General features: G+C 36.2%; 1 protein-coding gene across 4 annotated transcripts in view; it reads right to left on the bottom strand.

Annotated features, from left to right (window-relative positions):
• LRRC2 (leucine rich repeat containing 2) overlaps positions 1-25194 on the bottom strand; it is a 120230-nt gene that overhangs the window by 50323 nt on the left and 44713 nt on the right. For all 4 annotated transcript variants that reach the window (XM_041404691.1, XM_041404690.1, XM_041404693.1 and 1 more), the window contains exons 5-7: positions 22313-22449; positions 3552-3697; positions 1183-1338 (exon numbers count right to left, since the gene is read on the bottom strand). In XM_041404691.1, coding sequence (XP_041260625.1) covers positions 1183-1338; positions 3552-3697; positions 22313-22449 — 439 coding nt within the window. The remainder of the gene's footprint in view (positions 1-1182; positions 1339-3551; positions 3698-22312; positions 22450-25194) is intronic.

The following is a 25194-nucleotide window of genomic DNA, read 5'->3' as shown; positions in this document are numbered from 1 at the left end:
AAGAAATCATATGGTTTTCTAAAATTCTGATGAATTGCTGGAAGTTTGTGATCAGCTGACTTCTTTGGCCCAGGTACCCACCAAACACCTCTCTCTGCCCCTCTCTTCAACTATGCAAGGGAGAATAGCAAATGAAAAAATTTTAGATAAGCTTAATGAAAAAAGTAAAACCTATGCATAGAAGAAAAGAAAAGAAAAGCAAAGCAAAAAAATTACTCTTTACTTTTCAACAGGTAATGTTTAGCCACTTCCTAGGAAGCAGAGACTCAGTATATGTAGCTGGTTTCTTTGGAAGACAAAATTTCAATAACACATGATCCACCACCCCTCTTCTTTCTTTTGGCTTTATATACTGAGTATGACACCACATGGTATGAAAACATCCATCTGGCCAATTGAAGTCAACTGTTCTGGCTGGTGTCCCCAGCTGTCCTGGCTGTGTCCCCTCCCAGCCTCTGGCTCACCTTCAGCCTACAGTGCTTTCTTAGGGAACGGCTGGAGAGACAGTCTTGATGACGTGCCACCACTGTTAGCAACTGCTAAAAACACTGATGTGTTATCAACACATTTCTAGCTACCAGTGCAAGGAATAGCTCTAAGAGAGGAAAGGTAATTCCATCCACAGCTAACTCTACTCTGAGCCAGACCCAGTATAGAATCTGAAATGGTTCCATAATCAAAAACATGAACATTGCCAGCAGAAATGCAATATCTCTGTAACTGCAGACTACAATTTAGTTCTTTTAGTCTTATCCTGCATGCAGCAGTAAGGTGGTATTTTACAGCAAAGAACTACTGTGACCTTACCTAACATTTTCCTAGCCATGTCTCCCTCTCCAAGCAAGATGCTTTTGTCATCACGGAAGTTATCAGCAGCTAGATTCCAGGCTACTGGTCCCACTCTGAAGCATGGTTTTGCAACTCCAGAGCTAGAGCTGCTATGACCCAGTCTACCCAGGAATAGCAGTTTAGACATAGAGATGGACAATGTGGGTAACTGGTAGATGAAAATCATGAAACTGCAGATGCTCTGTAATTTCCAATCTTCTCAGTGCCTCCTTTATCACTCTGATATAAATTAGGTCAGAATTTCTAGAAACATGCTGGTGAAAGCATTTCTTCTGGGTGTATCTTACCTTATTTTCTTAAGATTATTTCCCTTTCTCTCTCTCTTTTACTTACTTTAAACCTGTGGTTGACTCACAGATGGCTGTGGGTATCTCAACCAGGTCATCACCACTGACAACTAGCAAACTGAGCTTTGGCATATTGACAAGAGCTCGTGGAAGATAAGTCAACTTGTTTTTCTGTAGGAGGAGGGTCTGCAATTCATCTAACCTGTAAAGATGTCAAAGATAGAGATGACATAAATTATTTATTTCAAACAGCAACATCTAGCCAAGATAGTAATACTGACTTGATCTTGTGTATAATAAGAGCAGTTGCATGCAATATCTTTGTCTTAAAAAGTCACTCAAACACTACTTTCACAAAATTTAATCAACTTTAATGGAAATCTTCAGTACTGGGTCAGCATTATCATATTAATAGCATACCTCTGACAAGTAATCAGAAGCAAGCTCAGGATAAAAGGTTACAAAATTGACTGTGTTTTCATACAGAAAATGTGGACAGAGCATGATATAAAGCCTCACCATGTGCGTCCTGCAACTAATGAAAAATACAGGCCACCAGGTCACACTTTTGTTCTTATGCTGGTTTCTATGAATTAGGTATGTCTGTGGTAGGCAGTACATCTCCATCTATTGTTTTTCACTAGTAATTAATACTGTGAGGAACAAGAGAAAGACCAGCTCCTCGTCAAAAAGTTCTTGCAAGTTGTCCCAATGAAATCAATTTAATGACAGTGTTTTGTGAGGAACTTCTGTTTTATTTTCCCTGGCTTTTCCTAATGCAATAGAAATTTGTGTCTGTGCCTTTATTCCTTATATTAGGTAGAAGACAAAGAGCATAGCAAATTGATGAAACAAATTTGTCTTATTTGACTGTAAGGGTCCAATCCTAAGACACTGTTGGCAGGCTATGCTTATCAGGCCCATGCGGTTTGTTTGAATTCAGGTGAAAATATTAAGTAAGGCTTCAGTTTACTGTCAACTCATCTTTATTAATTACAGACTATCGTAATGATATTACAGACAATGATAATTCACAGAGGTTCTTTGATACCAGAGGCATTGAAATCATGAGTCTGAATGAGAGTATTAGTTTACTGATGTCTGGGTTATCTTGACATTTTTTAGTCTTCTGAATGCACATGAGCCCAAAGTCAAACAAAAAAAAACTTTTTTTTTTTTTGTATGATTATGATATTCTAGCATCAAATCTGACAGCTCAGTACAAAATGGAGAAGAAAAAATGTGAAAAGGGAATAATTTGAAGCTAAGGGAATATAGGTTACAGGGGAAAAAAGTTCTACAAGTTGAGAGGGTATCCTTCCTTAAAAGAAAAATATCCTCTTAGGAACTCTTTGAAGTTAGTTAAGTCTCTGGTCAGATCCCCTGGGAAAAAACCAGCAAGCTTCTGTTTTTTGTTGTGAATTACTAACACAAGTTAAAACCAGTGCTGCTGTCAGAATAATCTGTGATTACACCATGTCCCAGAAAAGTCTTTTTACCCAGCAAAAAAAAGGCCTTGTGAAAGTTAGAAGTGAATGAGTTTTCTGTGAAGTTTATTCTGCCTCAGGGATTTCTATTCAGATAAATAAATTTATCCAGATAAATTTAGATTTATTTATCTGGATAAATAGATTTATCCAGATAAATAAATAATCTTGAATATTTTTTAATAAACTTTTTAAAAAGTTTAAAAAAACTTTAAAAAGTTTTTTTAATAAACTTTAGTTAATATGTTTGGGTTTTTTTTTTACTTAAGGCTAAGTAAAGTTTCATAAACCAAGTTGCCGCAGCACTCTAGAGTGAATAGTTAAGCTCAGGGATAAAAAAGTGCTTTCTCAGGCAGCAAGTCCCATCAAAGGGATCAGAATGATTTTTTATAAACTAACTCAAAGTGGTTATCTAAACTGGGAGAATGAGTGCACATGTTTGTATTTACTTCAGAGTAGAAGGGGAGGATTTTCAAGGGGGTTTTTAAATTTTACCAATATTTTTCTTCTTTACTAATAAAGTTTATCAGGCTCTTTGAGTAACTTAAGTATGCTTTAGTTCACCTTCTTCTCCCCATCTACCCTCCAGAGAGTTACTGCTGCCAATTCCATACAGTGAGTTCCCTGTGCTGGAACTGAAACAGAATACATCCAGTAAACTTCCCAAAAAACCAATGTCTAGATAAAATAACAAATTATTATGAAAGCAGCAAAAAAATATGTTTTGTTAACTGACCGCCGTCGATGAGCTAGTAAAATTAGCTTTTGTTCTCAGACGCAGTCCAGCAATAACAGAAATATTTGCATGCAAAAATACCTGATACATTTCCAAATGTAACTTTCCATCAACAGTGTCCCTTGGAAGATTTTACTTTCTAAATTCACTTAAGAGTTCCTATATCTGTCATTGAATTAAAACATAAACTACCTGTCTATGTCTTCTGGGAGATCTTTCAGGCTGTTGCTGCTAATATCCAACCACTGCAAATTAGACATCCGGAGAACACAAATTGGAATAGAATGGAACTTGTTTGCTGACACATCCACAAATGTGAGTTGTTTCAGGTTACTTAGCTAGAAAGAAGTGGTGGTTTATTTTAGTTACTTTTTGCAAATACAAGAAGACATTTCATTCATCAACCATTTTTATTCCCCTAAAAGCTCTTAGAAAGATAAGAATTCTTTTTTTTTTTTACTCAACAATTTTCCAGCCTTGTCTGTTAGTCATCATTTTATTAAAAAAGTAATTCAGAATTCCCTACCCCCCAGATTGTTCATCACCTTTCTAACAGCATCAGGGGATTGGATGAAATTTTTATTCTTTAAAACCCTACAGGTTTAAATGACAGGTCTGGAACCAGAAAATCAGTTGGTTCTGAGGTAACAAAAGACAATTTTTATAACTAATAAGTTGCCATTCTCAAAATCAGATTTGATAGCCCATATCAAAATTACAAAGATTCCCTTCACTATAACTCTAGAGTACTTAGAGTACATTACTAGCACATGATTAGAAAATGAAACTACCAATCTAAGCCAACAGATAATTAGGTCCAATATTTTTCAAAGATCTTTAAAAACACATCTTCTATACTGCAAACTGAATATATAATAAGAACACTAGATATTTTTACTGAAATAATTTTCAAAGGAATTCTATTTTTATGTAATAAACATTAAATGCAATGAAGATTAAGTACAAATGTAAAATATACCTGTTAAAGAAATTAATGTCTCGAATAGAATTCTCTGTGTAGTGAATCAATTATGCACTCTACCTGTGTTCATAAAACCATGCAGCTAGTTAAAGTAAAGGTCAAAGGAGTATAAATGTTAACAAAAAAAGTATTAGAGAATAGAAATTGTATTTCTGAGGTTCTAATCATTAGTCAGCATCACAATCAAACTCTATAGATCATGATACAGAAAAATAGTAGCAAAAAACTTTCCTTGGCTTTACCTGAAGGTGCCTTAGAATATAGGAAAAAACCTCATACCAAACACATTTACCACTTCCAAGTTGAGCAGAACACACACAAAAGATAAAATATGAAAAATGATAAAGGAATAAAATACATTATGAATCCTTGAAAATTATTTTTAATTATTAATAATTCAAACCTGTTTTTTTATTTATATATTATCTATCCCAGCTCCTTTTTATTGCAATACTGCCAGACTTTCATCTTAATTTGACTCTTGCTATTTAAAATCCTCATGTTCACAGCATGGTGCTGTGACAGAGCTAGTTTCTTTAGGGTCTTTTTGATGGTTGTTTTTTGTGGGATTTTTCTTGGGTTTTTTTTGTTTTGTTTTATCCTGGTTTGTGGTTGTTTTGTTTTGTTTTGCTTTGTTTTTTTGCAGTGTAGATTTTTTTTGTTGTTGTTGGGGTTTTTTTGTGGCATGTAGGTTTCTTGTTTGCTTTGGGGTTTTGTGGGTTTTATTTGCTTGCTGTTTCTTTTTTTTTTTGTAGTTATGGCCTCATAAGCTGCAGAATCTTATCATCTTGAGAAATATTTTCAGGGGGGTTTACTGAAACTATCTTATACAAATGACTACAAAATTAAGTTTATCTTTCAAAAACATAATAGAGGTTCAGAGTTCCTGAAGTCAAAAGTATAATTTCAAAATGTCCTGATGGATTTTTGAACCTTTTGCAACATTTCATTTTCAAACAAGCATGGCTCCCATATGATTTTTAAGTTATCATTCATTTTTGCTTGACATTGATTTTTACTATTTTCCTTTATGATGCAACTTTGAATCAATCACTATATAAGCTTTATGCAAGTTCCATTTTTAAAAAATAGCCATGTTTAATAGTCTAGCTACCTGGACAGACTTATTGTGGTACTTATGTTTAATCATTCTTGTCATTTTTCTTTGACAAACCGCACCATTTATCTTCATAATTTTTTTTATAGAATTATTTCAGATAACATTGTAGAAGTCCACTGCTTCTTTTTCTCTCTGGCAGTTAAACCTCCAGTTGAAAGAAGAGGACAACATGTCCCAGACTGAATTATTATTTGATTAATGGCTGTGGTTTTATTTTTCTTCTGCTTTTTTTTTTGCTGTGAAAGGGATTTGCACATAAGGTTGCATGCTTATTTACCATGAATTGCCTTCTACTTAGCATCAACACATTAAAAGGTGTAATGTTGTGTTAAAATACCATATTTTTCAGTGACATGTAAATAACAGAAGCTGCAACCCATCAAAGTCAATACACGATAAGACATGCAAAGGAATGTCTATCCATGCATTACAAATGCACTTTTGCCCAGAAATTTCAGAAGTGACATCAGAGAAAATTTGTACCACTTCAGTAGAATAGGCTATCACATATATTGTTTCCCATAGATTGACACTCATTATTAACCTGCAGAACACAGTAGGATAAATGAAAAAGAAACACCCTCGGAGTAAACTGCATAGTTGTCCACTTAGCTATCGTGATTTCAAACCAAGCGCCTATCTTTTCTTTCATTGAGCTGTAAGTGTAACCTCTTCTATAATCTCACTGACATTCATGGATAAAAGAACAATTACAGAAGTTTAGTACAAGAATCTTTAGAGGCAGAATATACTTTTCATAAAGATATAGTTGTATATTTATAATCCAGTACAATATCAGACTACTAAACTGGACTCTTAAACTTGATAAGGCAAAGGCATTCAACAGTCTGGCTTAGAAACAGAGTACTAATTTCATGCGTCTTGTGACAAAACCCTCTGAAGCCCAAAAACACATTAAATCAAGCAGCACTTCATTGGTTGTATCTTGTGCAATGCCTTAAAGAACACAGTTGTCTGTCTCGAACACTGTTAAGGTCACTGTTAAGGAGAAGGACTTTGCCATGAGATGAGATAAGCACAGAACGGAGTGACAGGATGGCACTAACTCTAGGCCTGGTGGAGGTGAGATTGGGGTAGTACATCCTGGACCATGCATCCAGAAAAAATTTCACACTGCGGTAAGCTCTGCAAGGAGCAACTGCTCATATGCTTATCACCAGTAAAACAAAGCTCACCCCAAGCTATGGTATGGATCGCATCCATAATCACCAAAGCCCCTCTGAAGAGACCTCTGTGCATGCCTGGAATTTGGACAGTAAATTAAGCCACCACATCAGGAGCCTGAGATAAGATAAAGGTGGTGCTATTGTCTGAGTGTTATCTCATGGGGGAGGTTAACAAATCTTGGAGAGAAGAATCTATCATTGAAAATGATCACAAAGAATGCAGAATTTTTGGGCCTCAAGGAAAGCCAGCCCAGCAACTGCTCTGAAATCGTCTCCATCTGGATAAAAGGTAATACCTGCAGGGGAAGATCATGAGCACTGACACACAACCCACCAACCCAATAATCCCACCAACTCAAAAGAGAAAAACTAAGGACATGAACTTCCTATCATTAGAAGAGAGGTAATCATGTGACCAATAGAATAAGAGAATAGTGTAGCCAATAAGCATTCCTTTGTTTGCTTAAATGAACACATAATAAGTAAGTGAAAAATTTTGAAAGACATTAAGAACCCCACCACCAAGAAGCACAGGGTGATCAAGGACTGGAGGGACGCTGCTGGATTCACAGGTGGCAATTATCTTCCACTTTATATCTCTCTTTCCCCTCTGCCTTTTCTACTTCTTTCTTTCTACCTCACAATGATTGTTAAATAAAATCTGTGTTGTTGACTTCAGTATATGGTTTTGTTTGCACTTTAATTGGGACAGGGGCATTTCTCACTGATTGGATCATGACATCTTGGTAAGCTATATCCAAGAAATGTAAGTGAAAGACAGCCTTCGCTGTGATGGCATCATTCTGATTTTGCAATGCTAAAATCCTAAACCTTTTGTAGAGTTAACCCACCAACAGACACTGTTATCCTTATGCCAAACCTTTTACATGGAAGCTTAATATTGTCCTCTTTCACTGTTAATCATTTTATCATCCAAACAGCTAGTGTCTAATAGGGTAAATACAGCTATAATAATCTTAGTATTGGAAGTTCATAGAAAGGGACTTTGCTTGTTATTAAAGTAGGTTTTTTGTATGCACAAATCTTTCACTAGCTCTACAAAAAAAAAAATTAGTTTCATTCAATATATTCACAAAATACATGCAATACATGAAACACATTAAATGTTCACAAAATATCAGGTATAGATCATTCACAGGTGATTGAAGAATCACATAGTAATAAGGGTAGGACTATCATCATACAGTTAAAATCCCTAAGAATACGAATTATGTATTTAAGTCTATGTATAGGAGTTGTTCCAAGCCAATAGAAGAGTCACATGTATGAAATTAAGTACCCAATTAAGGATTTCCTGGGCTAAAACCAAAATATATCTTCTGTCTCAAAAAATAAAATTATGTTGATTACTTATGTTAAATTTTCATAGCTTTGATGCTGCAGCTACACAGTCTGCATATATTATTTGCCATCAGAAGCTTTGCCATCATAAAGTCATCTCATATTCAAATTTCCTAAACTTGTAAATAAAGGACACACTTTATAAGGGAAAACTAGGTTCTACAAAGGTCAATTAAAATTTTTTCATTAACTAAAATAGGTCCAGTAGCTCACTTTGGGAGTGTGCTCTTCACATGTTTCAATTAAAAACATTGGAAGAGGAAGAACAGCAATGTCAGTAGCATATGAACATTAACTGACCTATCCAGCATGTTTGGAAACAAAGTGCCTTTGAATCTATCAAAAGACTTTAAAGATATATTCTGTTCCTTCACCAAGAGATTATCAATATTGCTTACTCTTACAACATAATAGAGACAAAGCCAAAAACATTTTTTTTGTTTCTCCTTCAAGGTGTGTAGCAATTGAAGAAACTCTATTCAGATGGTACCATCTTAATTATGATTTAAGTATCTACAAGGATTCTGGTTTGCCATGACAACACAATGCACCCTGTGAAGTTACTCTTCTGGTTCAAAAGACTGAGTATTCTTGCCATTTGTGGTCCTGAGAACTACAGCCATTGTGAACAATTGTCTACCACCAGGACAACCCTGCAACTTGGATCTGGATTTGTCTTCTTGAAGCAGGAGTTTCATAAAGAATATCCCCACATTTATGAAATTCACAATGGAGATAAGACTACTTTGTACACTGTGACACATTAGAATTGGACCATGTCTAGTACAGCATATTGTTGTAAAATATTCATTATAAAAGTTATTTTTCTTGTAGTTTCACAGACAACGTGTATGACACAAACCTACAATTGAGGGCAATGTCAACAATTCAACACCACAGGTCACTGTTTGCGGCATGATAAGATTACAGCAAATTTTCTCTTCCTCTTCTTCATTCTTTTTTTTATAGTGCTGCTAGACACACAGGGTTTTTTTATTTACTTTCCTTAGGCAGTGAAAAAGCTAACAGGAAAAATTTTGAGATTATATCTCTTCCCAAAGTATTCTATTCTCTCTATTTTATAACAGTATTTCTAGGAAGTTTTATGTTGTGCTTTGACATAAACATGCAAAAACAAATTGAAAATAAAGCTAATATTAGTAAAATAATCAGATATGCAAGAGGTCTTTTCCTGACTTGTATAAGAAAACTAACTAATGGCACATATATTGTGTGTGCAGTGAGCAAGATTTTGTACAAATAGATATCTGGCTACTTTCTAATAATTTTTTGGTGCAATTAAGAGCATGAAGCTGTGAATTCTTACAGCTCTTAGTGCTTCGTTGCTATTTTGCATCGCTCCATCCAGTCTGTGACTGAGTAACCTTAGGGCATCCATTGAATTATGTTCTTATTAGGTTTCTGATAAATGTAAAAATGAATACTTATTCATATACTTACTTTAGAAAACTTGCAATGAAGCTGGACTTTCAAGATGCATTTTAGAGATAGAATTCCCCTAATGTGAAATTTATAGAGCTGTGACACAGGTTCTGAAGAGCAGTACTCTAGTAATTCTACTCAGCCATGTAATCTTTGGTAGGGATGATTACATAGCAAGCCTACAAACATCATCTCTTTTTCATTGGAAAGTCTGGAAATTATCTTTTTTTTTGATTTTTTGGCTAGTTGTTTGATTGGTTGATTGGTTCTTTTCTATTATACACTAATGAAGCATTTGCTGAAATGGTCTATAAAAAAAATCCACCTGTCTCTATAGAATATATCTGGCCAGGTCTTCAGTGTAGCCAATATGCTCTTGTATTTCTGGGAAGCTGCTAAGTCTAAATTATATCAAGACCTCTTCAATTGGCTCAGAGTACCTCAGGAAGATATAGGCAGTAATACAGCTGAAGGTTTGTTCCATAAGCCCCTTGGATTGCTAAATAGTGTCCTGTGTCTCTTAAACAAGAAAAAAATGGCTAACAAAATCAGTCATCTGGCCTGTCCCAGCATAGCTGTTCAGAAGACAAATTGTGTAGAATCAGGTTTCATGATACTGAAACAGTATAAGCTCAGATACATTTTACACTTTTATTTCTGTGTCCTATATCAATATAAGTAGCTTACAAACAGATGTTTTACTATTCAATTCCCTCTAGATTGCATCCAAGCTACTTATCTTTGTTTAGCTATGTATTGCTGCTAAAGGCATACACAGCCCTAGTAATTTTTTTAGTAATAAAACAAAAAACATTGATGTATTTGTGTATATCATGTGCAATATCAGATAATATTTTCTGTGACCATGACATTTTACAAATTCCTATATAATGCTTTGAGCATATAAAAACATGAATATAACAAAAGAAAATATGACTGCTGAGCAAATACATTGGAGTAACATATATTATTAACAGCATGCATCTGAAGCTGTCAAGCTTTTCACAACTGCACATAAAACCTAATACCAAGTGCAAGCTAATGCAAGAACATTTCTTAAACTGACTGAAACCTGGAAAAAGATGGAAAAATAAAAAAAGTAACTTCATGAAAGTATTGCACTCACTATGCATTAGTGGTAAAAGGAGCAAAAAAATCATTGGATATATATGTAATATGATATACAGTAATCAATCCCGAATTACTTCCCACTAATTAAAACAACACTACACACAAAACACCATAATTCCCAGTTTTTCTCTAGGTGAATTATGGGATTTGGAAATGAACAATAGATAATAACAGAATGAAAATACTTTGTTATTTTCTATAAATTATTGGTTTTCAGTAGTTCTGAAAGACTTAAATTAAGATTAGAAAAAACTGTAAAGGTTAGAACAATTGAGCAAGAAATTGGTAATTCATTATGTATTTTTCCTTGACAATGTTCCTCACAAGAGCAATATAATCAAAAACTATTGCATCTCTCAATAAAATGAAACCTCTACACAATTAGATTCTAGAATTTGCAACAACATGTTTTTAAATTACTTTTCAGAATTCCGAGGAAACTGACATTTACACAAATAATGAAAACTTCTGTTTCTATGTCACAGTCCAAAGAAGCATAGTCAAATTATTTCAACCTGAGAATATAGCACAAACACATCACCAATGTTCTTGTAAAATAATACTGCTTATTAAGATTTCAAATGTCATAACATCTAAAAGTTTAATTTTTAGTAAAGCAGATCTGCAATTTAGGGTTTATTACTCTACTGATATCAACATTAACAGAGCACAAAAAACTGGAAATAAATCTCTGTGGTGCAAAGCTCTAAAAAACACACAGTAAGAGTTCTCTACTGTGCTGTTTCAATACAATTAGTAGTCACTACAGGCAAATGGAAAAAAAGGAACAGAAACACCGTGGCAGGAGTCACTTCCCAAGGTGAAAAAGTACATCGCAGAAAGTATAACACAGGTTTCCTTATTTCTAGTCTTGAGATGCTGAGGACCGCTCCAGGTATGTGATATAACAAGTATATCAAGACTTAATTATGGCAATGAAATTAATTGAGATTTAAGATTATCTATATTTTTAGAACCTTCTTGTTTCTTCCCTTTTTTTGAAAAATGTAGCTCAACACTCTACAGTTCTGAAGCATCAAATTAGGTCCTCCAATCTCGATAACTTTTTTTGTTGCCTCTAACCACTATTTCAAAGAGCATTTTATATCTGAGAATGAAAGATATTTCAGCTATATTCAAGATAGTTTGAAGTAGCCTGGCCTCTCCTTAAACCAACTCTCTTTACTGAAAGGAGTGCATTCAAAGAGAACCATAAGGGCGAAAAAGAATAGCAAATCATGAAATGGTGATACCCACATGTGATCCAGACACTTGTAGCCCCTCTGCTACTACTGTCACACCCTTCAGACATAACTTCCAACTGACCACATCTGTATTTCAAGATAAAATGAAATAACAGCCTCACGACTACATGGCAGCCATCACATGACATGGCTGAAGCTAGGAGTCAGCAGCAGCTAGCCCTCAGCAGCCGTCTGTGGTGCATACCCTCCCCAGTCACAAGGCCATATAATCGTGTATCATGTAACCAGACACAAGGGAAGTCCTGTCACATAGTCATACATATTCTTCACACAAACTCTACACACAGGCAAGCACTGGTCACTTATACCTTATACGCTTATACCACTTACACCTTATACGCTTATACCACTTACACCTTATACCTTATACACTTATACCCAGCATCTGCACTGCACGAGTAAACTGGCAATTGAAATCTCAAATTTTGAGTCACAGAATTTGGCAAACCAAGACTATCAGTATCACCTTGGATTAGTCCAGAAAGAAACAGCTTGATGTAGCTACAGTAATAACGGGTGATCCTATAGAACACATGTCAATTAAAAATAGATAAGAAAAACAAAAGGTTGATTTTGCAAAGTAAAAGATAAGAGAAGTCTGGAAACCTTATTGTTACAAAGCTGTGTTTTAACCCTTCCATGACCTCCATAACATTTGCTTTTATTATTCATAAAATTACACATCTCCTCCTAAACTCCATCAGTAGTAAATGGGTCTACGAAAAGTAAAAATAATGAATTACATGGGTAGTCTAAACAGCAAGTGAAGAAATGTCTCCATTTTTGGTATTTTTTCTTAGCTTTTCAGTTATTCATTTCTTAATCTGAGTTCATCCTGCTTTGTACTACAGTGCAGAATGACAGAAATCCAGGCTTGTGAATTGGCATCTCAGGATGCCAAAAGCAGGAACCACTGGGACATATCCTTCTTTGAATTCCCTCACAAATTCAACATCTCTTCCACTTCACATTGGGTATGATTCTATGCTCTTTTATCCAGGACTAGTAAGGCAGAGATCTTACCCGAGTTCTGTATGAGATAAAAAAAATCCTGGGATGATGTCTACTTTCAACTGATCAGGCTATCTCTGTCTTCATACCTTTCACATTGATCAATGATGATGAATAAAAATTACAGTCAGACTTACCAGGTGTTTTTTACAGCTGTGAAGAGTTGATCAATCATGTAACTACCTGTAATTAGTTAACAACTGATAGAAATATATTCCATAATAAATTAAGCACATTTATTTCAATTATACTCTCCAACTTTATTCTTCTTAAGGAGTAAATAATACCTCTCATTATCTGCACCTTATGGAAAAAGCATGCTTTTCTCTCCCTTCAACTCTAACTCTGTTTTGATTCTCATCAATCCAGGTATGTTGGCACCAGAAACATTATTCTGCAAGACAAAACCTGCAAGTCTGGTAGTGCTATGTATTTGTTATGCTCTCTGCTTCTATTCAGTAGCTGTATAAAATCTGCCTCAGATTATGTCACAGATGAATGGAGGATATATTACTAGAATTTTGAAAGCCTGTTTTGCTTTCCAAGAGATTTGGAGCTGTTTTGAGAGAAAGCAGAGCTGGAACATTACCAAATACTCTTTCTTACCACTGAATTCTTTTACAGTTATGTTCACATTTTTTGTAATAATATAGCCATGTTTTAATTCTCACATTATGCCCCTTTGGTCATTGTTAAGTCTTCCCTTATGCTGTAAAACTACTTGTCTGTCATTCCCTATTACAAAAACGTTTTAGACTGTGAAAAGTGATATTACTTTTAGTGAACTAATGTGAAAGGTCACTGGCACCACAGCATTGAGGGAAGCACGGGTCAGCTCTCCAGTGAAGTGGACTGTTATTATTAGCTGCTGACTTATTCTGATAGTGGAGTGGTTTTTAAATAATGTTATATAAATTAGAAGGCTTTGGAAGCCCAGTGTCAAGAGTGGGATTAACTGACACATTTTCCCATGCTTAACTTCATAATCCTATTTCCTAACATAGGTCCATGTCCTTTTTTAACCCCTCAACTATTAAAACATTTATGAGAACTGCAGCAGTAAGGCCTCTGAGAATCTCTTCTGACACCTAACACCTTTGCACCTGCTTTTTTGGGTTTCACACCCCTCCTGTTAATGTTTGATGTTGCATCTTATACCAGACCCACAACACAGCTGTTGTTTTGAATGGATTGACACTCTGACCAACTGCATTGGAAAACAACTTATCATAATCTTTATGCAAATTCAAAGAGAATATAAGCCCTGAGCAAAGGAGGACAAGATGAAATTCTGTCTAATGGACATGCAACCAAGCAATTGGGAAACCCCTTCTGATACTGAAAAATGTATGTACAGATATGATGACCCTATTACAGTCAATTGGACTCATCCTAGTGATTTAAAATGAAAAATTTACCAGAAGTTGGCTTCCCAGTTCCTAGTTAATCCTTTTATTACAGCACTCCTCTTTGTTTTGTGGTCCTGAAAAACCCTCACAAATACAATTCTATTTTTAGCAAATCTTATATATGATTCCTTTGCAATACAACCATTTTTAACAAATATGATACATGGCTCCTTTGCAACCTATGAAAAATTTTACAGATGTAAAGATTCAACAGATTCTTTATAGTCCCATTTAATGAGACAGTAAGGACCTGTGGGTGAGTTCTTTAAGTGCCTTACTGGATGGTGAAACCACTGGGAAATTAATGTACCATACATTTGATTATATTTTTTATTTTATATTATAATATTTATTTTATAATTGTCACATGCATTAAAAATAGTAATGAAACAAGACAGATTTGGAAGCATACAGATTTGAAGAATAATGTGCTGGCAAAACAACCTAATATTTTACATTTCTATAGAGATGGCTGGCTCCCGCCTACCAGGTAATGGCTTTGAGATGTGTCAGTCACTGATGACAAAGACAAGAAGTTATATCAAAATGCCCAGTGGGGACTTATTTGAAGCCTCCACACAAATGCATAGAGCTTGTGCCTCTGTTCTTCCTGCTAAATGTATGACTTTGAAGAGGACTGGACCAACTAACAAAAAGAGGACAAAAGAGACTGAAAATTTTCCAGTTGTTGAACCACAGTTTTAAAATATAAATTGGAATTTTATTAATGTATAAATAGTTATTTATGTCTGTTCTGGGTACTGTTGTGTTTGAAAATCATAGGTGACTAATGTTAGTGCCTCATAAATCCCTTCTCACGTCAGGGAGTTTTTTAGGGTCACACCTGTTAGCATTATTAAACTATTTAAGAGACAACTATTTATAATTATATTTTTCAGGTAAGCAAAGAAGAGAAATAGCACCAGTTATAACTCCTGTGACCATAGAAAGCCTTTCTAGAGGGAATGTATTCCTGGACCCATTGGTGACATAGAGATTAGAAGCAGCCTGGGCTGCAGTTATCATACACTAATGGAATTCACAGTCCTGAGGGATATGAGTCAGTTGAAGAGCAAAGTCAGGACCCTGAACTTTAGGAAAGAAAATTTCCAGCTCTTCAAGGCCTTAGTCAATAGCAATCCCTTGGTAAACTTATGTCAGGCGCAAGGGTGAAAAACAGAGCTGGTAGACATTTAAGGATGCCTTCCATAGTGCACAAAATCTTTCTATGCCCAGGCGTAAATGATCAGGCAAGGATGACAAGGGACTGGAATGGCTAATCAGGGAGGTGCTGGTAAAACTAAAGGGAAAGAAGCAAATACATATCAGAAGCAAGGACAGATAGCACAAGAAGACAATAGGAACACAGTCTGTTTGTACAGGGATGGGATGAGGAAGGCCAAGGTGAAGCTGTAAGTGGATCTCTGAATCCCTGTGGACCCCCATAGGCTGCAAAGGCACAGCTGCCTCCCCATGGTCTGCAGCACGGGTTGCAGCAGAACCTCAGCTCTGGCACCTGGAGCACCTCCTTCCCTTTCTTCTGCACTGACCTTGGTGTCTGCAGAGTTGTTCCTCTTACATATTCTTACCCCATTCTTCTCTGGTTGTAACTACATCTGCACAATAACTTTTATTTCATTATTAAATATAACAGAAACATTGCCACCATTTCTGACTGACTCAGCCTTGGGCTCTCTCAGTCTTGGAGGAAGCTTCTAGGAACTTCTGATAGAAACCGCCCTATAGCAACCACACTATCAAAACCTGGCCATGCAAACTCAATACACTATGCTAAAGCACACAGAAGACTGGGAGGCGATTCAGGACAGCCAGCAGATCTTCACCGGGGAAATATTCTGCCTGCTTAGCCTAATGGCCTTCTACAGTGGAATGACTCCAACAGAAGATAAGGAAAGGGTCATCTGTATGGATTTCTGTAAAGCCTTTGACAGGGCTCCCCACAACTTACTTCTCAATGAGATGGAGTGAGAGGGATTTGATGGCTGGAGTGGTCAGCAAATGAGGAACTGACTGGGTGGTGTCATCCCCTGTGTACTTGTCAATGTCTCAATAACTGGATGGAAGTTGATGAGAAGTGTACCTCAGGGGTCCGTATTGGAACAGTGCTATTAAATTTCTTCATCAACAATATAAGCAGTGGGATCAAATGGACCCTCAACAAGTTTGCGGATGACACCCAGCTGACTGGTGCAGTTGACCTGTTTGAGTGATGTGATATGATATGATGTGATGTGATGTGATGTGATGTGATGTGATGTGGTGTGACCCAGAGAGATGCAATCTCATCCAGAGGGACCTGGACTAGCTTGGGAATCAGGTCCACATAAGCATGATGAGATTTAGTAAGATCAAGTACAAGGTGCTGCACCTGGGTCAGGACAATCCCCAGTACCAGGTCAGGCTGGGGATGATCAGATGGAGAGCAGCCCCAGGGAGAAGGACTTGGGGGTGCCAGTGGCTGAGAGGCTGGACATGACCCAGCCATGGGCACTGCCAGCCCAGAAAGCCAAACGTATCCTGGGCTGCATCCACAGCAGCGTGGGCAGCAGGGGAGGGAGGGGATTCTGCCCCTCTGCTCTGCTCTGCTGAGAGCCCACCTGGAACCCTGCATCCAGCTCTGGGGTCCCACCACAGGGAGGACATGGAACTGTTGGAGTGGGTCCAGAAAAAAACAAGAGAAATTATCAGAGTAATGAAAAACCTTCTTTGTGAAGACAGGCTGAGAGAGCTGGGGTTGTTTAATCTGGGAGACAGCAGGTTTCGGAGGAGACCTCACTGTGACCTTTCAGTTCTTCAAGTGGCCTTCCAATGAAGACTGAGACAGTTTTTAGTAGGACCTGTTGTGATTGGACAAGGGGTAATGTTTTTAAACTAAAAGAGTTTACAAATAGACAATATAAGGAAGGTTTTTTTAACAACAAGGGTGGTGAAACACTGGTACAAGTTCCCCAGAGAAATGGTAAATATCCTGTTCCTGGAAATATTCTAAGTCAGATTGGATGGGCCTGGAGAAACATGTTCTAGTTGAAGATGTTCCTGCCCATGGCATGGGGGCTGCACTAGATGATCTTTATGGATCCTTTCCAATCCAAACTATTCTATGGTTCCATGATTTTGAAAGGTCTTCATATCTGTGCTTGCTTATATTAGGACTTAGCTGAAACTGTGCATCAGATATATACAAAACAAGATTTAATTTGATCCTTTGAAAACACAGTGTGTTAAAACATCCATGAAGCATAACATTTTAATTTCTCTGAATTTCAAAGATCAGTATATACAGGATTGACATGAAAATGTAGGTATTCATAGATACACACTCTGCTTGACAAATTGTTCATATACTTTAACAGTCTCTAATTCCTTCATTTTGCTCTACCCAGATGATATAGAAAAAATTCTGATCACTTACTGGGACTCCTCAGATGTAGTATTGAACACTGTTCAAGGCATAACAACTTTGAAAAAAAACTTTTTTAATTCATTTTCTGCATCATGACATCTACTGCAAACATTTCTCTCTTGCTTCTGGTGCTGTGGAATGACCTGCCTGTCCTGTGACTGACACCATGTGTCGTACCAGATGGTACAGCTGGAAGAAATTAGAACTTCTTCATATTCCCTCTTTTTCATTGAAATTCCTTTGGGTCACATAGATACTGTTGGCTGCAGTAACATTATTGGCATAAAAAAAAGGGAGTCCACAACAAAGCTGTCTCTTTGAAATATCATTAACAGGAATCTCTAATTATGTGATTCAGTAAATAACTACAGAAAGTAATATTTTCTGAAGAAAGCCCACCTGAAAATAAGGTCATAGCAGTTTTTCTACAAATTTTAATCAGAAAATATATTATTTATAATACAGGGGGTTTCTTTCCTGGAAGAAGAATTTTATTGCATAACCAGTATGATGACAATAGTGAGAGGAACACTATCCAATAGTTAAAATACAAATACCAGCATCATGCTAACTATTAAATTCACATGCAAAATAGACAAGAAATTTGGAAATAAGTCTATCTATCTCCTTCTCCCTGTAACTACTAATATATAGTATCCAGTATAATGTCACTGTGGTGAGAGAGGGACTGGATAAGGTACATGGCATGCCTCTCCTGAGCATTTCAGCTAGAAGAACAGTCCTCTCCACCTAAGAATCTTGCAAGATATGTGTTGTGCCCTAAACCTCATAGAGTACTTTCCTCTGCTAAACTTGGCTACTGACTTATAAGCTGACTACATAAACATTATGTCATATAGGTTTACTTTTCTTGTATACACTTATATTTTATTTCAATTTATATTTTCACTATGTCTGGAGGTAGACATAATTCATTCCCAAGTGCAGCTAATATAGATTTGAACTCCACTGCAGATCCATAAACTTTCTCCACTAAGTTTTACTTTCAATTGATACTAATCAAAAATTGATTTTAACTAATATCTAAAATGTTAGACATAATACCTAAATATTTAATTAGACAATATCTAATAAATATCTGAATCTAAAAATGTTACACATCCAACAATAGAACAAATTTTTAAAAATTGAGAGCTAGACATTGAAACAGATTGCTCTTCCTTGGACATAATATGGAATGGTATGATGTCCTAATCCTTGAGAACATGAAAGATGAGAGCACACATCCTCATTTTTTTTCACGTAGCATCAGATTACCTCATTTTAAGATTTAGTGAGATGACTTACAGAGTGCTGAAAGTGGTCTTTACAAACAGAGAAAGAGCTTTTTGCTACAAATGAACAGACTAGTGAGCAATGTGCTTTCCTCCTGATGCTATGGCACAAGGCACATCCCTCAAGGAACAGTTCCAAAGCACACCCAAACAGAAATATTGAAAAAGCCTAGGCATTTGGACATGCATGTTCCTAAAAGTCTGATACAGGTACTCCATGAGGTGCATTAGGGCTAGAATAATGTTATGGTTTTGAATAGGGTGTCTCTCTGGCCATTACTCTATGTAAAAAAAAACCCAAGGCAAAATTAGACTTTAATAATTTCTACTGGGCTGCAGTTGGCCTTTATTACTTCTGACTAAGTTTTACAAAGAAGAATACTGATGCCATTCTTGCACACTCCTTTAATCTTCCCAGAATAAACTTTTAAGGACTTGAAAGTCAAATAAAAATTTAACTTCCTAAGAGAGCATAAACAGAAAACATTTTAATCAACATTCTATGTTATTTTTTGTATTGATTGCCAAGTTTTTCTTCCTAATGTTGTAAAGAGAAGTCATTCTCCTAACAAAACAGAGCTTTCACATATTTGCTTTATTGCAATCTCCAATTCCCAGTACTGACTCCATGTGAGAGACACGGCTAACCCTTATAAACATTTCACTGGATTAATGGATGTTAGCAACAATTCTATTGGACTAGAACTTGAACATCTAACTTGTGGTCATTAATACTTGTATTGCTTGTCCATGGCAACGTGCTGGCAGTGTGGGGAGTTCAGGGGAAGACGCTCTGCAGAAAGACACCAGAGGCTTCCCCAAATGGATACCAACAATTCCAGATGTCTCTAATGGACCAAGCACAGGACACAGCAAAGCTCCTCAGCAAAGTGCAGAGTGTGCTGTGTCACTCTAAAAACTGATTTAAGAAAGAGGAAAAAATCCACCAGAGAAAAGGGGAACATAAAAAGAGTGAGAAGGAACAGAGGAAATATCAAGTCAAAGCAGGAGGAAGCGGAGGTGCTGCATGGTGGAGTAGATCTCCACGGTACAGCTCATGGAAGACTCGTGCTGCTGCAGATGAATATTCCTAAAAAAAACTCAGCCCATGGGGGCGCCACACGAGGGGAGAACAAAAGGGATGAAGGTTTTACAGCCAGTAAACCACTGTGTACTGGCTGTAACTTCTCTTGCCACCCTGCACTAATCAGGGATGGAAGAGGAATCAGAAATGAAGTTGACCTTGGAAGAGAGGGGAAGATTTTATTTTATTTTCTTTGTCTATTATTACTGAAATATGAAGAAACCCCGTCCTATTTTTCTCTTTTTAGAAATATATATTGACAAATATTAATCTTCCCAAAGTACAGTCTGTTTTGCTTATAAAAGTAAATGAGAAACAATTTCCCTGTCTTTTATCTTGAAACATGTGATTTCTCAAAATATTTCCTCCCAATGCCATGCTGAAGAGGGGGAGGAAGTGTTCAGACAGGTAGGCATCTGGCTATTCAAAGCTAGCCCAGCACTATTTTTCTATTTTCTCTTTTAAAACTATTTAGACTTATTCAATATTTTAATTCATTAAACTGTTACCTGCTAATAACTGTAACTATTTGTCTGAGAGTCAACATTAGGCACCTATTATGTTAGCAAGGATTCTGATGCATTTGTTCTGAATAACACAAGCCATAGTGAGTATGCTAAAGGCCAAACACTTAGCAGCATTTCACATCATTCAACAAAAATGTTCCTTTATTTGTATGTTCAGCTTCCAAAGCTGCCCTTGAAATGTTGATTCTGAGAAACCGAGTTTATAATCTAAATCAGAAGAGCTTGTGTAGCCTACCTCCCAGATCACGATAAGTATAAATTGAGTTTCAGCTTCCAGAGAAACGCAATAGATAATGCCAGTATTTTTCTTCTTTACCTTTTTTGCCATACTAACATGATGTTACATGCAGTTTTTACTATTATATAAAGTTATTTGCACAACTCCAGGGGTTTTTTTTTTTCTGTAAGTTTTAAGTGAACCATTAGGCCATACCCTACACTCAGTTTTGTGGCTTTCAATTTCATTGAATAGGAGACTTTAGGAAAGAAACTACATTTTAGACCTCTCCAAAAGAAACATTGGTCTCTCAGGCTCAGCCCTGAAAAGACTTACATGCGCAGGTAGGTTTCCATGCAAAGGCTACCCATAATGCACCAACATGGGTAAATCTGCACTACAAGACTGATAATATTGTTTAATTCATTTGCCTATTCAGGACATATGATTTCCTGATTCCATTATGATTCCTTTTTACTAGTTAAATTCTCTCTGTTTCATTCTCTGGTTTTGCTACCCAAACAAGAAGAGGCAGGAAAAAGTAGACCTGCACTGCTTATTCTGCTGCTACCATTTCTTTTTCATGTCCATTCATAGTGGGAAAGTTCACTCTTTGTTTCTGTTTCGTTCACTCAATTTTTTTAGCAATTCTTTTTAGATAACTTCTTTACTATGAAAATCAGTGGAGAAAATTAATTACTATTGCTTTCCTCAGAAGAGAACATAAGCAGGGCTAAATCAGATCTCACTTAAATTTAATCCACTCCAACATTCCAATTGCCTGTGAATCCCCAGTTACAGATGTTTAGAGAAAAAGTAGGAATCAGTAAAGAAGAGCTTGACACTTTTCCCTAAAGATCCCTCTACTCACCCCCCAGAAATCAGGATATTAAGAACCTGAGAAATACAGATGACAGCAAAAATTGTGGTTAGGTACCAGCAAATTATTTTATTTCCCCCCGACAATAAGTTTCAGAGCAGCTGTGGCAGAGATCAGTTATGCCGCCAACAGAAAAAAAAATAATGTTGGTGCCTGCCTGGGAGTTCTTTTCTCAGTCTATTATACATTCATGCCATTCCTCACATGTAATATCCTTTTCAGAGAAATATTTGTGCTTGTAGCAAAATGCAGTGCTGTTTATAGAACTTTCTATACAGTTTTTAAATGAAAACAGACAATGGGAGCAAAGTGTGTGTGTGAATTTGACTAACAAAATGTACTTCATTTTTACAGAAAAGAGCTATTTGCAGCCTGCTGCTTATTACCACAGTGAAATCCCCTTTAGGATCCTGTCCTCCTTCATATATCAGAATATATACAAGTAAAATTTAGTCACTGTAAAACCAAAACAAGGTACCTTGGCCCTATTTAAGTACTTCTAAGGCATTTTCAATGATATTACTAGTAAAACATTATTGCTAAAAACTTCATGGAATATGATTTAATCTGTTAAGAAAAGATTTGAACACGAAACAAACATAGATTTTTATCTTACTTCAAATGGGAGCTCTGTTATTTCCATATTTCCAGACAAATCCAGTTTTTCTAGATTCTCACAATCACCCAGTTCTGGAGGAACTGACTTCAAATTATTGAAACTCACATTGAGCACTTTGAGGTTTTTTAAGCAGCCTGTGAGGGTAAGATAAATCAAATCAGTGTATTTAAATTTAAAAAAAAAAAAAAAAAAAAAAAAAGAGAGAAAGAAAGCAAAAAATAAAAGGTATACTCAGTTAAGCAAAAAAAAAAAAAAAAAGCTCCTTATTGTGGTGATGGGGTGATGGGTAAGATTAATAAATATTTTCTGCAATAACATTTTGAGGGGCAATAGTGCCCTTAATCAGCAATGTTTTTGGAGAATGTTTGAAAGGAGACAGAAAAGACTACCGAAGATCTTGTTTCTTCTAATGGTAGCATACCTCTTGACCTCAGTTGAAACTAGAGAAGTTGGCTTTTGGCTTGCCCACTGTAGAAAATTTGCCTGCCAACTGAAACACATCTTAGCAATTTTCACACAACCTCCTTGCTAAGAACAATCACCCCTACTAAACTTACATCAATAATTCTGTCTTTAGTATCCTGCATTGCACACTTTTGACTACATAATGGTTGTGCGCATGTGTTTCATTATTTTCTTTATTATGATTTATCATATCCACTGGCTTAATTTAAAGGTCATTATAATATTCTATGCTACATTTAGTAACAAATTTTTTTGTTTCTTCAAATTTTAAACATTACATAACTGCCAGCAAAAGGAGGGTTAGAAACATAATTAAGATGCAATATCCTGAAAAAAAAATGCAAGTTATTCTGTGATATAACCAAACTGGAAGACATTTGAATGTATAAAACAGCTAAAGTGTTAGCAAAGGCATCATTAAATACATAACAAAATGAGAACACTTTATGGAAAGGCCAGTTGTTGTATTGTGTACTGGCATTGTTTTGCCAGTACACTACTATCTGACAAGGGCCGTTGGGGAAATAAAATAATTTAATTGTGTCAACATGTGAGTTAAGTTTTAAGCACCTAAAAATAATAGAAGTTTAGTCTACTGATAAGGAAACTTCACTTACTAGGTGAAGTTTCCTTATCAGTAGACTGATAGGTTTACTATCATAATGTATATGAAGATATTATGTCAAATGCTAAGTGTCATGACCATGAATTTACCACTTCATTGCAACAAAATAATGATTAAAACAGAAATGCCTTAAAACTAGAGAATCAGAAAATCATAATTTACTTCCTCAACCAACTAATCCCATGTTAAAGGAGAGCAAATCCCATTGAAATGAAAGAAGAACCATTTATTCAATAGCCCTGGAATGTTTTGCCTGTTCTTTCACCACTGGAATATTTGTACTGGTTCTATCTGGAATGGAGTTAGCACTTCTCATAGCAACTCATATGGTGTTATGTTTTGGATTTATGACCAAACAATGTTAATAACTGAACAGTGCTAACTCAGCAAAAAATTTTATTTCTCACTCTGGTGCCCCAGTGAGTCAGCTAGGAGTGGGCAAGTGGCCGAGAGGTGACAGGACTGGCACCCTGGATCCAAACAGACCAAAGGAATATGCTGTAGCATATAATGTCACATTCAGCAGAAAAAGCTGGAGACACGGGTGGAACGCCAGTGAGTTTTAAGGTCTCTATTTCGTAGAGACTGAATGTGGATCAATTTGTGGTGAGTGAGTGCTTTTGCATCACTGGTTTGTTTACTTCTTCTTTTTAAACTGTGTTTATCCTGATGCATGAGTTTTCTCACTTCTGCTTTTCCCTTTCTCTCCCCATCCTGCTGTGGGAGACTTGACTGCAGGAGACTGAGCAAGCTGTGTGAGGCTTAGCTGCCTACAAGTGTTAAACCACAACAGATGTTGCTAATTTTTCAGTCACTGAAATTTCTACCTCCCAGTTCCATTAGTAACTGAAGAACTAACTACTAATGCACTACTAGGCAAGGCACCTGGTCTTACCAACATGCTAGTCACTGTCTCATCTAACTCTGTTCAGGTGGTCATCTCTGATGCATTGGAGACATGGAGCAGAACCACTTATGAAAAAGAAATCACAAAAATATAGCAGCCTTTCTGAGTAGTGTGATGGACTCAAGCACAGCTTCTCTGCCTGTCTTTCACAGCACCTAACATGTATGTCAATGTTCCCAGTATGGTTTGCAGGTATGAGAAAAAAGATACTTAAAAATGCATCACATTTTTTCTTATGATATATAGTCTCTCTCTAACATGACAGAAGGGCACTACAGATTCTACAATCAATTTACAGTAATTGCTGTGACTAAGATTATGAAAATTACTGGGAAAAGGCAGGAGTCATGCAATTGAATTTTATTTCCATAACAAACGCAGGACAACATAGATTAATGGGATGAAGCTTGCCAAGATCTGCCTGCAGGGAGCAATCTTGGAATTCTATAGGGGCTATTCGTCACTGGGCTCTTCAGTGAATTAAGTTATGCCACCTGACAAGTGAGCAGTAGTCAAGCAATAACACGCCCTCTAGGATGATAAGACATATATATAAGACTAACCAGGACTTCCTGGATAAAATCCCTGCATAAGCACTTTACAAAATCACATTTCTTTCATTTCTCACATTCCATTTGAAAAGTAGTTTATTTTTTGCATCTGCTGCAGTTATGGTATTATAAGAAGTTACTGAGTTTCTTAATTTTCTTGATTTAGAATAATCTTCAGATTACTAGCCTAAGTTTACTTGTAGCAGTTTCATAAACATTATTTTGTCTAGTTCATCTTTAAATAGGATTTTTTTTCCTTCCCTGGTGTTTACTTCTGATATTTTCATAGGTAACGGACATCTCAGAATTAACTTTACTAGCCTGAATAAGC

The sequence above is a fragment of the Onychostruthus taczanowskii genome, unplaced genomic scaffold (assembly GCF_017590055.1).
Source record: "Onychostruthus taczanowskii isolate IOZ18803 unplaced genomic scaffold, ASM1759005v1 scaffold219, whole genome shotgun sequence".
In the NCBI taxonomy this organism is placed as follows: Eukaryota; Metazoa; Chordata; class Aves; order Passeriformes; family Passeridae; genus Onychostruthus; species Onychostruthus taczanowskii.
The sequence above is the reverse complement of the archived record's forward strand: the minus strand, read 5'-3'. Positions and strand labels throughout refer to the sequence as shown.